The sequence below is a fragment of the Octodon degus genome, unplaced genomic scaffold (genome assembly GCF_000260255.1).
Source record: "Octodon degus isolate 3935 unplaced genomic scaffold, OctDeg1.0 scaffold00098, whole genome shotgun sequence".
NCBI classification, from domain to species: domain Eukaryota; kingdom Metazoa; phylum Chordata; class Mammalia; order Rodentia; family Octodontidae; genus Octodon; species Octodon degus.
This window is the reverse complement of record NW_004524674.1, coordinates 6,390,026-6,405,001: the sequence shown is the minus strand read 5'-3', so window position 1 is coordinate 6,405,001 and position 14,976 is coordinate 6,390,026. Positions and strand designations below refer to the sequence as shown.

General features: G+C 49.3%; 1 protein-coding gene across 2 annotated transcripts; it reads left to right on the top strand.

Annotated features, from left to right (window-relative positions):
• Window positions 1-1,917: 1,917 nt before the first annotated feature.
• Window positions 1,918-14,639, top strand: Ccdc42 (coiled-coil domain containing 42). 2 transcript variants are annotated; one of them, XM_023723382.1, is made up of 8 exons: window positions 1,918-1,959; window positions 2,538-2,681; window positions 2,971-3,076; window positions 3,402-3,506; window positions 5,603-5,800; window positions 10,357-10,578; window positions 10,682-10,840; window positions 14,399-14,639. In XM_023723382.1, exons 2-8 carry the CDS (start codon window positions 2,599-2,601, stop codon window positions 14,474-14,476), a joined length of 951 nt encoding a protein of 316 aa, XP_023579150.1. In that variant the 5' UTR covers window positions 1,918-1,959; window positions 2,538-2,598; the 3' UTR covers window positions 14,477-14,639. The 2 variants fall into 2 exon arrangements, with proteins under 2 accessions (XP_023579150.1, XP_004638518.1); XM_004638461.2 differs by lacking the exon at window positions 1,918-1,959 and having other exon boundaries at window positions 2,238-2,681.
• Window positions 14,640-14,976: the final 337 nt, after the last annotated feature.

The following is a 14,976-nucleotide window of genomic DNA, read 5'->3' as shown; positions in this document are numbered from 1 at the left end:
CGGTTTGGCTGGCCCTTCTTTTCTTCTTCCTTTGTTTGCCATTAAGTTATTTATTAAGACCTGTTCTTAGCTTATTTCCAAACACCCTTTTAATTGTCAGCATGAGCACAACTGGTTTGACGTTCATCAAAGTAATTTCCTCTTCCTGGACACTTCATTTCCAGTCCCTTGCGATGTGAGGAGTCCAGTGCCCAGTCCCCAGTGGAGCTCAGTAAGTGGAGGTTGTGATGCATTTAAGAGCAGGGGCAAGGGACGCGGCTCTTTTATATCCCCCTTTTGACCTTGGGGGCCCCTGGTGGAGCTTCAAGACATAAAGAGCATAGGCCAGTGGACATAGCTCAGTGGCAAGTACAAGGTCCCAAGTTCGATCCCCCACATTAAAAAAAAAAAAAAAAGAAAGAAAAAAAAGAGTATAGACTTGGGAATCTCCCAGGAGAGAGGGAGATCGTGCACCCAGCACTAGGCTGGCCTGTGTGTCAGAATAATATTTGATATTGTGATACCAGCGGTCGAACTCAGGCCTATACCTGGCTAAGCCGATAGCATTTCTCTCCTGATAGGCTTCTTTTTTCCCTCCTTTTAAGCAGGTGGCACTTCAGAAGGAGGGTAAAACAGGACAGAAATCAAAAGGTATCTGTTGGTTTTCAGCAACCTAAATCCATTAGATGATTAACCTAAATCCAGTCGATTTTACCTCTGAGGCAAAAGGATCTCATGTATCAGGGTAGTCTGGGCAAATCAGAGTCTTGTCAGGACCTTCTCTCACAAATAAAATAGGGCTGGAGAGACAGCTCAGTGGTCTAAGGTCCTGCCTAGCAAGTGCAAGGACGAGGGTTCAATGTAGAGTTGCCCCGGAAGGGCTCACCTGGCCAGCTGCAGAAACCAGGGTGGCTCACGTCTGCAATCCAGCTCTGGGGAAGCTCAGACAGGAGGGTCACTACGAGACCGAGTTATGTAGCGAGACTTTGCACCAAATAAATAAATTTTTAGAAAATTAAATAATAATAATAATAATAATAATAAGCAAAAGGATCCAGAGATGTAGCTCAGTGCGAAGGCCCTGGGTTCAACCCCTGGGGTGGGAACTGGGGAGCTGGGCTTCCCTGGGAGGCAATGAACAGAGAGCTCTTGGGACTCAGCCTGCACCATGCTCCACATGAGACAGGGGAAGGGGGAACCCAGAGAAGGTGACAGAGAAGGTAACTCACTGCAAGGCACCAAATGAAACAGCAAAACCAGTTTCCAGACATGAGAGGACACAGGCGCAGAAGAAGATGTCGTCCACCCGGATGGGCCTCCAGGTGTAGACCAACCTGCTCCTGCCCTACCCCTGCCGCCGCCATTCAATAGCCAGGCTCGATGCGCCTTACTATACACCGAGCAAACAGGATTCCAGAAGCAGTCTCTCCTGCAAGCACTGGCATCCCTTGTTCCCCCAAATTGAGCTGCCACCTCCGGGGCAAGGGCAGGAAGCCCCTGACTGGGCCAGGCTCTCTGCATAAACAAGGAAAGAAGCGTGCCCCTTTGCGAAGTTCAGCATGGCTGTTGCTTTCTCTACTGTTGCCCCGCCGGGTCTGTGTCTCTGGGACACTCAGATGCAGAAGCAGCATCGCAGGCGCAGGGGCTCAGGGTAGCATGGGAGTGGTGCGGAGTGGGGGTTTCCTTGTGGCCTGTGCTGCGGCCCCCAGCCTGGACAGAAGCGACGGGGCGTGTGTTACAGACGATTCTGGAGCGGAGGTTCCGCACAGTAGGCAGGGATAGGCAAGACCAAGGTGGGGGGCATCGAGGCTGTCTCCGGTTCCTCCTTCCGAGCCGGGATTCAAGTGCGGGTGAGCACGGCCAGCAGAGGGCGCCAGAGGACCGGCAACGAGGTGGGGTGGGCGTGCTAAGCTCGGGACGCCCCCGGGGCACCCCAGACCCCGGAGCTAGGCGAGCGGCGAGCGCCGGGCCCGCAGTCAGGTGAGGTCCCCGCTTGGTCCAGCTCGAGTTGAGACCCCGGCAACCGCCGCAGCCACGGCCTCGCTTTTACCTGCAAGCTGATTCGGCGCGCTGATGGGATCGAGGAGGGCGGTCATTGTTAATAAACCGTTTATGGGGACGCATGTACCTGTCTGTGTTTAGGCATTTCCTCTCGCTTTTTCCATTTCTTTTCATTATTTCTTTTTCTCTCTTTTCTGTCCTTTCTTCCGTCCCTTTCCCTACAGTTCAAAAAGGGAGAGAAAATGTAACAGCTCAGCCCCGCGGGACCCGCGCCCGGGTCTCGCGGGAGGAAAAGCTGGAGCTGAGCCAGCGCAGCCGCGCGGGCAGCTGAGAGCAGAGGTCAGAGGGCGAAGCCAGGTTCCAGGAGTTGCCCATAGAACTAGGCAATCTGTTGCCAGGTAACCACATCTCCCACCACCACCCCAACTCGAGGTGCTGAGCCGCCCACCCTGGGCCTCTAGTTGGCATCTGCTGAGTCTCTCAAACACCTACCCTCTGTGAGGCTCTGAAAGCAAAAAGAGAGGAAAGCAAGAGCGCACTCCAACCCCACTCCCCAGGGGTTCTGTCACCCACTGCTCACTGGGAAGACTCCGCAAGGGCGGGTAGCTCACCGCCACCATGAGTCTGGGCATCATGGAAGAGGAAGACCTGGTGGAGTACTTCCGGCTGCAGTATGGGGAGCGGCTGCTGCAACTGCTGCAGTGAGTGTCTGCGGGCATAGTCTGCCCCAGGGACAGGGATCTTCGCCCGCCCCATGCCTTATCTTCTAACCTATCCCCTTGGTTCCACCCTCCCAATCTCCCTGCCCCAGCTCCAACCCCTGCTCCGGTCCCTATCACCCACCCCTCACCTGCTACCCTGACACCAGCAAGTCCTTCTCTATACATCTTCCTTTGGCCCAGGTTGGGGAGAGGAGCCCTTTCCTTCCACGCGTTGCTTCCTGCCCCAGCCTCATAACCCACTAGTTTCTCTTGCCCTTATCTCCGGCAGGAAGTTCCCCACTGTTGATGAGCAGTCAGAATCCCCATCCATCCGGCTCCTGGAGAAGAAGAAGGAGGCCGTAGTCATGCATCAGGCCTTGGAAGAAAAGAAGGAGGTGAGATGGCAGAGCTCAGGGATGGGAGCCAGGGTGCAGGATAGGAGTGGAGCTGTCTGGGGCTCGGAGACATCCCCTGGCTGTGGGTGGGAGTAGCTAGAGCAGGCGTTCTGGCCAGCGGTTCTGGCCTCCTTCCTCTGGGGACGACAGAAAAGACCAATCTTGGGATATCCATGTTCTGGGATGCTGTAATCGAGTGGGTACAGGGGCAGAGTGGGAGGCCTCCCTGCACCTAAGGGTAGAGACTTTGGAATAGGGGCTGCTGGGGTCTTCTGGGTGCCCATGTCAGGGGGTTTCCTGACCTCTTTCCTCCTGCACCCTGAAGACATTTAAGCGCAGAATGGAAGCCCTGAAGCTGCGCTGGGAGGAACTGGGCATCAAGGAAGAGCAGCTGAAAGCCCACATCCAGAAATTTGAACAGTTCATCCAGGTATGAAGGGGGTGGCTGCAGCGGGCCAGAGGAGCCAAACTGCAGACCCACAGGGCATCCCTCCTGCTGTTCCTCCTTCTCTTCTTCCTCCTTCTCTTCCTCCTCTTCTTCTTCCTTCTCCTCCTCCTCCTCCTCCTCTTTCTCCACACTTTTGCAGGCTTCTCACTGGGTTTAAAGTATTCTCAGCGTTCCAGTTATGCTTGTGCTTCTCCCCACATCGGGTTGCTTGCAATTTCCTGTTTACCCTTGGTCTCTGCCCCTCCCCGTGGCTCTTTTCTTTCTCCTTGCCATACAGTTTATTCAGGCAGTGGATGCATGGATGGATGCATGAATGCACGGAGGCATGCATACATGGAGCTGCCTGGCCTGGATAAGCACTTGGGGGTACAGTGAATCAAAGGAGGTTTAGTCTCCCATACACTCTACTTTTTTCCCCATGAACCAAAGGTGGGGACTGATGAAGGACTGCCCAATAGATAATATTCCAAGACAACCCTCCCCATCGGTCCTTAGAGAAACAGTTGTGTGTCCGTGTGTGTCCGTGTGTGTGTGTGTGTGTGTGTGTGTGTGTGTGTGTGTGTGTGTGTGTGTTGCTGTGGACTGAGCCCAGGGCCTTCACACTGAGCTACACTACTAGACCTTTTTAAATTTTTATTTTGACACAGAAGCTTCCTAATTTTTGTAGGCTGGGCTTAAACTTGTAATCCTCCTGCCTCAGCATCTCGAGATTTAATCATCTGAGAATCCAGATATAGCTGGATCTCCTTCTGTCCTGGCCCAGCTTCATGAGACCTAGTTGCTGCCCTCTCCTTTCTCCTGCTCTTAAGTCACTTTGTCACACTCTGTCCCTAACTATGCAGGACTGGAATTGACAGGCTGAGCCCATTCTCCTGAGATCTAGTCCATTTTAGTAGCCAGAGAAAAACTGGTGGAGTGGTTGGGGTAGCAGGAGACTTCAGGTGGAGTGTCCAACTGGTTTTCTGAGGGTCAGAGCTTGTCGCAAATACAAGAGTGCAGCAACTCCTCTCTCTTTGCTTTCAGCAGGTCTGGGGGTTGGGCCCAGGCTCCTACAGTGTTGTTAAAGCTCCCCAAGGTGATTTTAATTCCCAGGTGGATTTGCACACCATTAGTTTAAGGCTCCTGTCTCCCCCTGTGCTTACGCGGCAAAGCAGCACAGATCCTCCATGCACCTACCTCTGTGTCCTCCAAGTGCTGCCATCACGCCTGCGCATGCGTGGAGAGTCACAGCAGCCCTTGTGAGGAGAAGAAATGGGGCACAGGAGCGCAGTCAAGGAGTGGGCTTTGCAGATGAAAGAAGGTGGGCTTAGGCTGACTGCAGGGGCTGAGCCTCCTTCTTCCTTTCTGGGCATGGTATCGCCCGAACCATGTCCTCTAGCCCCAGCTGATGCTAGTCGGAGCTCCTAGGAACATGTCTCCTCACTGTGTAGCTAATCACCACTGACTATAGCTTTCCAGGAAGAAAGAGGCTACTGTTTCACATTTCTAAGGTTGGAGAAATTGAGGCACTGAGTACCAAATCAAGAGAAAATTTGAGCTTCCCAACCCTGGCCCAGCCATCTACCCCATGACAAATGGCTACCACTCAGAACAGAAACAATGCAAGCTCTGTCAGAAGGGCTCCAGCTCCCACTTCTGGACTTTCTCAGCCTTCCCCAGTGTTGAGTTCCTTCCAGGCAGTGAGCCTGCTGCAATATGGGTTTACTGTATCCTTTTACTCCTGGGTTCTCCCTTGCCTGCTCTCTGAAGTCCAGAGCCCAAATCCACAGAATCTGAATCATTTCCTGTCTGCCCACCATAAGGCCATGTCTTGACTTTGAACTAAACCTCTGTTCTCACAGGCTCCTGAGCTGTAGCTCAGTTCACAGAAATCCCCTGGCTTCAAGAACTAGCTTCAGATAACCAAAACCTAGCTTCAGATCACCCTCGAAGTCTTTTCCGTCCACACCTCTTCTCCAACATGGGGGAACTAGCAAGATCTTGGTTCAGCAGAAAGAAGGGTTGAGGCCCCCAGCCAGCAGAAACCCCAGGGAGGGCAAGGCAAGACTGCTTGACCCTCACCATCTCTCTCATCCCAGGAGAACGACCAGAAGCGGATCCGCGCCCTGAAGAAAGCCAATAAAGAGCGGGAACTCAAGCGGCATCACCTGCGGGAGCTGGCCAACGCCAAGCAGGACATGGCGGCCCTGCGGCTGGAGCACCAGCGGCTGAACACCAAGCTGCAGGACTACTCCATCTTCAACAAGTACCTGGAGAAGGTGGTGGAGAACTCCGAGGTGGGCCCCACCTCGGCACCCTCCCCATCACCCTCCTCCCCGGGGCCTGGGCTGTGGGCTGGTGCTTGGAGTCCTGGCCGCAGTGGTGGTCACACAGGAGCACAGTTAGTAAAGCCCCCGAGTCTTAGGGGCTGTGTATCATCATGGGTCTCTGTGCCTGACGACCAGGTAAAAGACTCCATAGGGTTTGTGTGCGCATGTCTCCATATGTGTCCATGGCTGTGTCTGTCTGAAGAAATGTGTGCATGTGTGTGCGTGTGTGCGTGTGTGTGTGTGTGTGTGTGTGTATGTGTGTGTGTGTTGGGGCATGTGGTTTTGGAGCGCCAGCGTTAAGCTGTGCCTGCATCATCATGTGGTCCACATTCATCCCTACCTCCCCCTCCTTCCTGGTGTCTTCTGTTTGAGAATAAACTGCAGAGAGATGCACCCAACCCACCCCGGAGCTGGGCGGGCCACCTCATTAGCTGGCCAGGGAAAGTGTCCCTGTTAGCCTTTACACAGGACTCTGAGGCCGAGGAGGTTAGGAAACCTGCACAAGTCCTCAAGCCCGGGAGTGGAAGAGCCTGTGACTTTCACCTCTCCTCTTTGGTCCCCAGCGCTCGCCCGAGACACCCACTTTCCTGCTGCCCCATGGGCAGAGCCTGGGGAACCTCGCAGCCCTCTTCCCAGCCAAGCCTCCTACAGCACAGAGGCTCTCCGTTTTTCCTTTGACTGTGATGTGACCGCATCAGTGATTGTCCCCTCCTCTCCCATGGGGCCAGCAATAGGGGCTTGCCCAGGTCAGTGTCCTGTGAGGGCTCACAGGCAGACAAAGGGCACACAGCTTTTTCAAGCCCCTGTACTGTCTAGGTAGAAACACTAATATAATTCATTTATGCATGAATCTCAAATCTGTGTCACCGCCTCCCCTCTCAGGCCCTATTACCGTAAGATAAACTGTTCACTTGATGATTAGAGGAGGGTTTTTTGTTTTGTTTTTTTTTTTTGCTGGGATGGAGCAAAGACCAACATATTAAAGCAGCAGATAAACTGCAAGGCATGCCTTGAAATCGGAGCTGGTAAAATCATTTTCTAAGCTTCAGCCCCTTGTACCTAACTGACCTTGTCCACAACACCTCCGCTTCCTGCCACCCCCAGGCCAAGTCTGCTGCTGGTGTGTCCCAGGCAGCTAAGTAACACGACCACCCACCCAAAGCCCTGCCCAAACCCGGAAGCTCGTGGTCGACTCCTCCCCCAGCTCAGTTCCACAGCCATCCATCAGCAGAGCTGGTCAATTCTGCCTCCTAGGTATTTCTGGCATCCAGCCCCTGCCTCTTAGCTACTGATCCTCATCTGGGGTTCAACTCTATGTCATTCCCAGTCAGACTACTCAAATCCTACAGCCTTCCTGGTATCTCTCTGTGTGTCTGTCTCTCTCATTTTATTTTATTCAAAATATTTTAAACATGCTGGAAAGTACAGAGAAACACACTACCCGAGGGAGCTTACCACACAGCTTTGTCAAATCTTAATATTTTCCCAATTTTTTTTCTTAAGTGAAACATTGCTGGGTAGGCAGAGGATAGAGCTCAGCAGCGCCGCACCGGCCTAGCAGGCACAAGATCCTGAGTTCAATTCCAGATACAAAACAAACCTACTGGTAATTAGGTTATATGTCCTTCCAAATCTCATTTTTCCTCCCCTCTCCTTGAGAAAACTAGTATCCTGATTTTTTTCTTTTCTTTTTGGTTCCGGGGATCATATCAGGACCTTAGGCTTGCCAGGCAGGTGCTAATGTTGCTGAGCTATCTCCCCGGCCCTGTATCCTGATTTTTAACTCTATATATTTCATGCCTGTTTTTAGTAGTTTGAGACCTGCCCATAAACTATGAGTCATATCACACATACCCTTCTGTTACCTGCTTTTTTGCAATAATGTTAAGTATAGGTTTATATTTGATGGCGACATAATAATTTACATATTTGTGGAGTCCAGCGTGACACTTCAGTCTATGTATGCAATTTATATTGCTTATGACGTGATTATTGTTGTCAACCATAGCTATCTTACTCTGCTTCAGAACCTGAGAAATTACTCTTTCTGCGCAACTGTCCTATGTCAATCAATATTTTTAAGAAACTATATATTTTGGACAACTTTTAACAGAAATAGAGAAAATAGTCCATTGGGCACCCATTACCTATTAAGTAATTCCACAGTAATCTTAGTCATAGCCCCGCCTCTTCCTACTAACACTTTTTTGAAACAGATAATATTTTTATCACCTATATGTATGTCAGTTTTTATCTCTAGAATATGAAAACTCCATTTACTATAACAATACCATTGTTGTATGTTACCTATTAAAATTTGATCACTGTCCCTTAGTATCAGCTGTCCAGGCGCTTATTGCTATAATGCTTTTTGTACATATGGTTTGTTCTAATCAAGGTCTAAAGTAGTTTCTCATACTATGAGTGTTTAAGTGTCACAGACCTTATTCAGAGGCATTATTCTAAATGAAAGGATATGCTGTATGATTCCATTGATATGCTTAAAGGCAGGTTAAAAAGGAGAATCTCTTCTTTGTCATCTACTTAAAGAAAGAGCTGATTAAGTGCTTTCTTCTTTTTATTCTTTAATGCTTGCGTCTTTATGGTGTCCAGAATAATGAACTGGTTTTCCATCCAGTCTCCAAAAATGACATTTAATTATTAGCATTGTTGTGGGATTTTTATTATAGCTAGTATCTTTTAGTGTTAATATTATTATTTTTTTGTACCGGGGATTGAACTCAGGACCTTGCACTCGCCAGGGAGGCACTAATACCGCTGAGCCATCTCCCCAGCCCAGTGTTATTCTTACTGATGTTCAGATCCGCCCCTCTTTGGACAGCTGGACCCGCTTTAATTCAGCCCATGAGTCCTTTGCACATGAGAATGAGATTTCCTGATTCCTCCCTGGGAGCTCTGACGTAGCCCATTCACTAACTCTCGGTGCTGTTGCATTATGCACCTGGAAAACTTTAGGAAATAGGGAAATGGAGTTATTTCCCCATTAGTAACAAAGTTCACACTCTTTCTGTAGCTCACTAGGCAGCTGTTCCCCACCCCTGTACTAGGGATTAAGCCTGGAAAGCACTGTACTACACCTTCAGCTCTTTGATTTATTTTTATTTTGAGACAGTTTTGACAAGTCACCCAGACAGCCTCACTCACCCAAGTAGCTGGGATTTTGGGCTTCTGCTGCCATGGATGACTGACTTTGTTTTTTTGTTTGTTTGTTTGTTTGTTTGTTTGTTTGTTTGTTTTTAAGTTCTCTAGACCCATCTCTTGCTCCCTCTCTGGAGCTCAGGCCATCTATACTACAGTACCTTGAGCACCCTGAACACGCTGCCCGCTGCCTCACATGTCTTTCCCCAGGCTGTGCCCTCTCCCTAGATCCCCGCCTCACTTTCCCCACCTGCTTTTGCCTGGCTATCTTCCACTCAGACCTCTAGTCTCATGTCTATCACCTTTTCTCCCAGGGAACTTTTTCTGACCAGTCTTGCCTCCTCCCATCCTGGTTTGGGTGGTCCTTTCCTGAGAGGCAGATGTTGGAAAAGGCCACCAGGGGAGTTACCAGGACACTAACCTCTCACTGGAAATGTCATGAGGTGGAGAAAGTGTTTGGGAGTGTCTCTCGCAGTGGCTGGGAGGCAAATTGGTCTCAGGGAACTGGAGATCAGGACCCTGCCTAAAGTGAGTGGGTTGCTCGGCCTTTGTTCTATTTGGGGGGAGTCTGCCCTTTAGGGCCAGAGTGGCCTGGACCAAGATGGAAAAGGTGATCTGAGCCTGGTGGGCCACCTCCCACCCAGGGTTGCCCCTTTCATGCCCAGCTTCACCCCCAGAAAATTAGTAACAAAGCTACCAAGAGCACCATGCTTGAGATCACTGGGGGCTCTCTGTGCTGCCCTGCCCCTAAGCCTACATAAGGCTGATCCTCTGTGTGGTACTCAACTGTTTACATCTGTTCCTGTCTGTCCTCCCTCTGCCTCACAAGCTGTCAGCTTCAGAAGAGCAGGGTCTGGCTTTCTTATCTCCTGTTACGTCCCTGCAGCACGGCCCCTTGCTTCTAAGTGGCTATTGGGAAATTCTTATGACTGGGAGAATGACTACACTGGGAAACATCTCTAAATGCCTTGCAAGGACATTCTCAACTCTGGCCTAGAGTCCCCTGGGGGTCTTTTGCAAACCTCAGATGCCAGGGGCCACCTTAGCTCTGTTATTAATCTGGATTTCTGAGAGTGGAACTTGCTGGTATCCTTTTAAATCTCCCCTGATGATTCTAAGATGCAGTGCAGGCTGACAGCCCCTGGTTCAATCTGCATACCCCCAACACTTGGGCTGGGGCCCAGGTAAGCCCAGAAGAAGCAGGCATCAGGACCCCTACTTCCTCACTATCTGCAACCTTGACCCTGGCTAGGAGCTTAAAGGCAGGCATCCAAGTGTCCAGGTCAGGGGCCAGCCAGCTAAGACGACTGCTTCAGTCCCTGGGATACTGACAGTGTAGTGACCAAACCCTCCACTCGCTTCAGTTTGAGGAGATCCATGAGGTGATCGGGCGCTACAAGACTCTGGTGAGCATGCACCAGGACCTCATGCAGTCGGCGCAGGAAGGCCAGGAGAAGATCGAGCGCGCCAAGGCGCGGCTGGCGCGGTACATGGAGGAGAAGGACGATGAGATCCTCCAGCACAACAATGAGCTGGCGAGGCTGCAGATGCGCTTCGACCGCGCCCGCAGTGATGTTATCGTCTGGGTGAGCGTCCTGGGCCGCAAGGACTTGGGTCCAAGGCTCTGGGTGTGTGGGCCGCAGCCCCCGGGGTGTACACACACAGTGAGCTCGCATATTCTTTCCTCAGGAATCTCGCTGGGCACACATCCAGAACACTGCGGCCAAGAAGACCCTCCTGCTGGGCACCATCAAGATGGCAACGCTGAACCTCTTCCAGATCGTGAGCAAGCAGCTAAAGGAGGCCTCCCAGGTGTCGGTAGAGGACACTCACAAACAACTGGACATGGTAGGCAGATGTGGGGGCGGGGCCAAGCGCAGAAGGGCAAGGAGGTCTGGGACTGGTCAAGTGAGAAAATAAGTTGGCGCAGAGCTGGGCTTTCACCTCTGAACGGCTTCAGCGTCACCAGGAGCAGGCACAAGGCCTGTGGGTGGGCCCACCGCCCAGCCTGTGACTCAGTCTGAAGTGAGAATCCATGAATTTGTGTTCCCCGGTGATGCTGCTAGGTGGGGTGCCGCAGTTTGAGAACAACTTCATTAATGCTGGAATTCCCAAACTATAGGGCAAGAGCAGGAACCCAATGTTAATTAGTTGTGCAGAACCAAGTCTTATTGCATTCTGGTCAGATCCTGGGACTTGCTAAAGGCTTGTGTTTGAAGCCTACACTTTGTTTTTTAAAAAGGAAAATTGGCAAATTTAGAGAAATGTTAAAATTGTGTTAGCACCAATCTGGAACATTCTTTGAATCAGTGGAAAGAAAATTGAAAGGAAGTTAGAAGTTTCACTGTATGACTCAATTATTTAACATCATGTATGTCACTGTGCCACCCAATGTCATGACTAAAGTTACACACATTGTACTTTTTGGAAAACTCGGCACTGGGAAATGTGTGAGTGGAGTGTCCTCAGACATGCAAAGAACTGTGACTAAATAATTATTTGTTCCTTTGGCAAACTCCTTTAGTTCTACTATGAAATATCAGAAAGCTCCTGAGATTTTGGGGTTTTTGCTCTCAGATCTCTCCCTCAGTGTCTAGAACAATCCCTGGCACATAGTAGACACAAAAGAAGGATTTGGTAAATAGATACGAAACACAGGCCCACAAGCAATTGAGTGAGAGGCAGTAGCCTTTTTTAAAAAAAGAAGAAAAGCAAACCTTATGAAATATAAAAGATTTTACCCACTGACCACCTATAAAGGATCTCCATAAAACAACCTCCATCTTAAGGCATGTTAGAGCAGAATTATTTTGCTATCCAAAGAAGGGAATTGATAAGAAAATTTGTTCTAAGAACAGAAGTTCTCAGGCCTTCTGGTATCAGTCTATTGTCTTGCTCTGAAAGTTTTCCAGTGGCCAATCAGAGTCATTCCTGTTGAGCTTTTCATATCTATTGAGTAGATTTGGATATGGTGGTGCAGGCCATACCCAGCACTCTGAAGGTTGAGGCAGGAGGATCCTAAGGGCAGGCCCCTCCGCCCCCAGTCAATTTAGTGACTTAATAAGATGCTGTCTCAAAATTTAAAAATTTCAAAAAGGGCTAGGCGGAGCTGGGATACAGCTCAGTGGCACAGGCGCCTGCCTGCCAAGCACAAGATCCTGAGTTCAATTCCCAGTACCAAAAAGTAAATAAATAAAAAGGGCTAGGCATATAGCTCGGCACAAGGACCCTGGTTCAATCCCCATTACTACACACACACACACACACACACACACACACACACACACTGAAAAAGCCTACTGAAGTCTTAGTATTATTGTTGAAATAGTTTTGACTGTATCTACCCCATCCTCTACTGGAGGGGCTCAAGCCTCCTGCCTTTAGCTGGTTTGGAGAACAGTGCTTAAGAAGGAGGGGGCCTGCAGCTTCCTGCCCCCTAGTCAGATCAGAGCTTCTAATCCATCCACTTCAGATTTTGAGCTTTTGAAATGCTTGATGATTCTCTGAATTTGGATTCAGAAAACCTCAGCCTTGATTTGTCTTTACAGGAGAACTCCGAATTGCCCAAGAGTGATCTTAAAATATCTCACTTCATTCCCATAGGATATGAGCCGACTGACAGAAATACACAAGACCAAGTAGCCTAAAAAAAGTAGGAATCTGGAGATAAATTCAAATCAGAGGTCAAAGCTAGAGAGATAAATGCAACTATTGTGGCTTCCTAGATTATTAGTACCTATACCAGGAATAAGAGTGACTCTGAACATAGAGGTTTTGTACCAAAATAGGAACATACAAGGTTTCCTGAAAGGGAACATACCTTTCCCAGACACCTAGTACGAAGTGGGTTCTTTCTCAGTGAGACTTGGGAGACACTCCGTGAATAATGTTCTCAACTGCAGCCCGTAGGCAGGCCTTACACAGGACAAAGCCTTACACAGGACAAAGCCTTACACAGGACTAAGAACAGGGGACACGGAACAGCTCAGGAAGAGGCCCAGGCCATCTGAATCCAGTGTGAGGGGCCTAGAAAATAAGCAACTCCCAGTGGCATTTTCTAAACTGCTTAGCCAGTCCTACAAACTCAAGATACTCTTTCCTATGGGGATGAAAGAGCCCCACAGACTTAATATATCTAGAAAAAGTGTAATTTAAAGTTTGGATTGGGGGGGGCAGGAAGATGGCTCAGTAGAATAAGTGCTTGCCTGCAAGCACAAGGGCCTGAGTTCAATCCCCGGTTCCATCAAAAAAAAATACATAAGTAAAAAAAGTTTGGGTTTTAAATGTACAGGATTTGAAATCTTGATTACAGATCTGCCCGTAGAGACTCTCCAACAGATGATATTTCTAAAGTTTACTTGGCCATGCAGCTCTTTCTGGACTATGTGGCCACTTGTTATAAGAGCACATTTTGGAAAATACTGAATTTGTCTTCTCTCTAATATTTGGAAAGTTTCTTTAATTCATTGGCTCTGTATTTCTTCATTTGCAAAATAGGAATCCAGTCAGTAATAGTAACTATATCTGTAGCTGACAGGGCTGTTGAGAGATTTGGACAAAGTCTGTATGGTGCTCTGTACTGAGATGGTTGGAAAAAAAAAAAAGTTTTAGAACTGAGATCCTAGTGGTGATCAGGGCCAACCTTACCCTTAATTTAAAAAATATATATTTATTTAGTTAGTTATCATGTGCTGGAGATTGGAGCCAGGCCCTCCTGCACGCTAAGCAGATGCTTTCCCTAAGCTACACTCCTGCCCACCTCTTCCCTTGGTAAAGATGCAGCAACTGCCCTGGAGGTGTGGAGTAGTAGTAGAGCTGCCTTCAAGCCCCAGAATCAAAAAAGGAAGGAAGAGGAAGATGAGAAGAGGAGGAGGAAGAGGAGGGGTGTGAGCAGGAAACCAAGTCCCAAAAAGATGAAGTGATTTCCCCAGAGTTGCCGTATCAGGAGCTCCCGGGGTCCCTCCAGAGGCAGCCTGCGATGCCCACTGGAAGCTCTGCAAACAGAAGCTAGTGCATAGATTCAAGATTATCATAATGAGTATCAGTTGGGTCTGGGTTCTAGGTGCACCTTGAGGGTGGCCCTACCGAGATTGGCTCTGTCTGCTAAATGCTTTATTCCATATCCCATCTGTAATGCTCTTTCCTGTTCTTTGGGTGGGACTGCAGCCCATTCTTAGTGCTATCACTGTGTCTGCCTCTAAAAGGGGTTAACCCATTCCTATGTATGTCTTTAAATCTGCCAAACTGGATGCTGCATTTCACCTAAGAAAACCCTCAAATGAGGCAACATGGCCGACGCAAGAAGTCAGTCTCAGGATAGCAGTAAACTCCTTCCTACGAGATGATCCATCTAGGGATGGGGAGGCCTCAGGCTGCATAGGGTTAACTCTGTCTCTCTCTTGTCAGATCCAGCAATTTATCCAGGATCTATCAGACATCTGGACAGAGGTAAAGAAGAAGGACCAACCGCAAGTCCGGGTGTGAGGCGGCAGCACACTTCCAGAATATTCTTAACAGACGCTGCGAGAGAGAGAGTTCGTGGTGAGCTTACAGTCCAGTCAGCCCAGGTCAGCAGAAGAAGACCTTGTCTGGCTTTCTACTGGAAAACATTTTGTTGTGTTCCCCTCAGCCTCAGTCTATCCCAGCCTTGAGGACATTAAATGGTATGAGAAGTTTGTTCTGAAGCTATCTTTCTTTTTTTGGTAGTTTGCGCATAGAGAAAAGAGTCAGTGAGGAGCCAGTGTGGTGGTAATCCCAGTACTTGGGAGGCTAAGGCGTGAGGACTTCTGTGAGCTTGAGGCGAGCCTGAACTACATAGTGAGATCTTGTCTCAAAAAAATAAGAGTCAATGAAGGGAGAGCCCCATGAGCCCACACCCTACACAGAGCTCCCCTGGAGCTAGAGACCACAAGATAGGTCTGGTGGCTCCTGGACTTTAGACTTAAACATAGTAAGTGTTTGGGTGGGTGAAGGTCCAGCAGGGT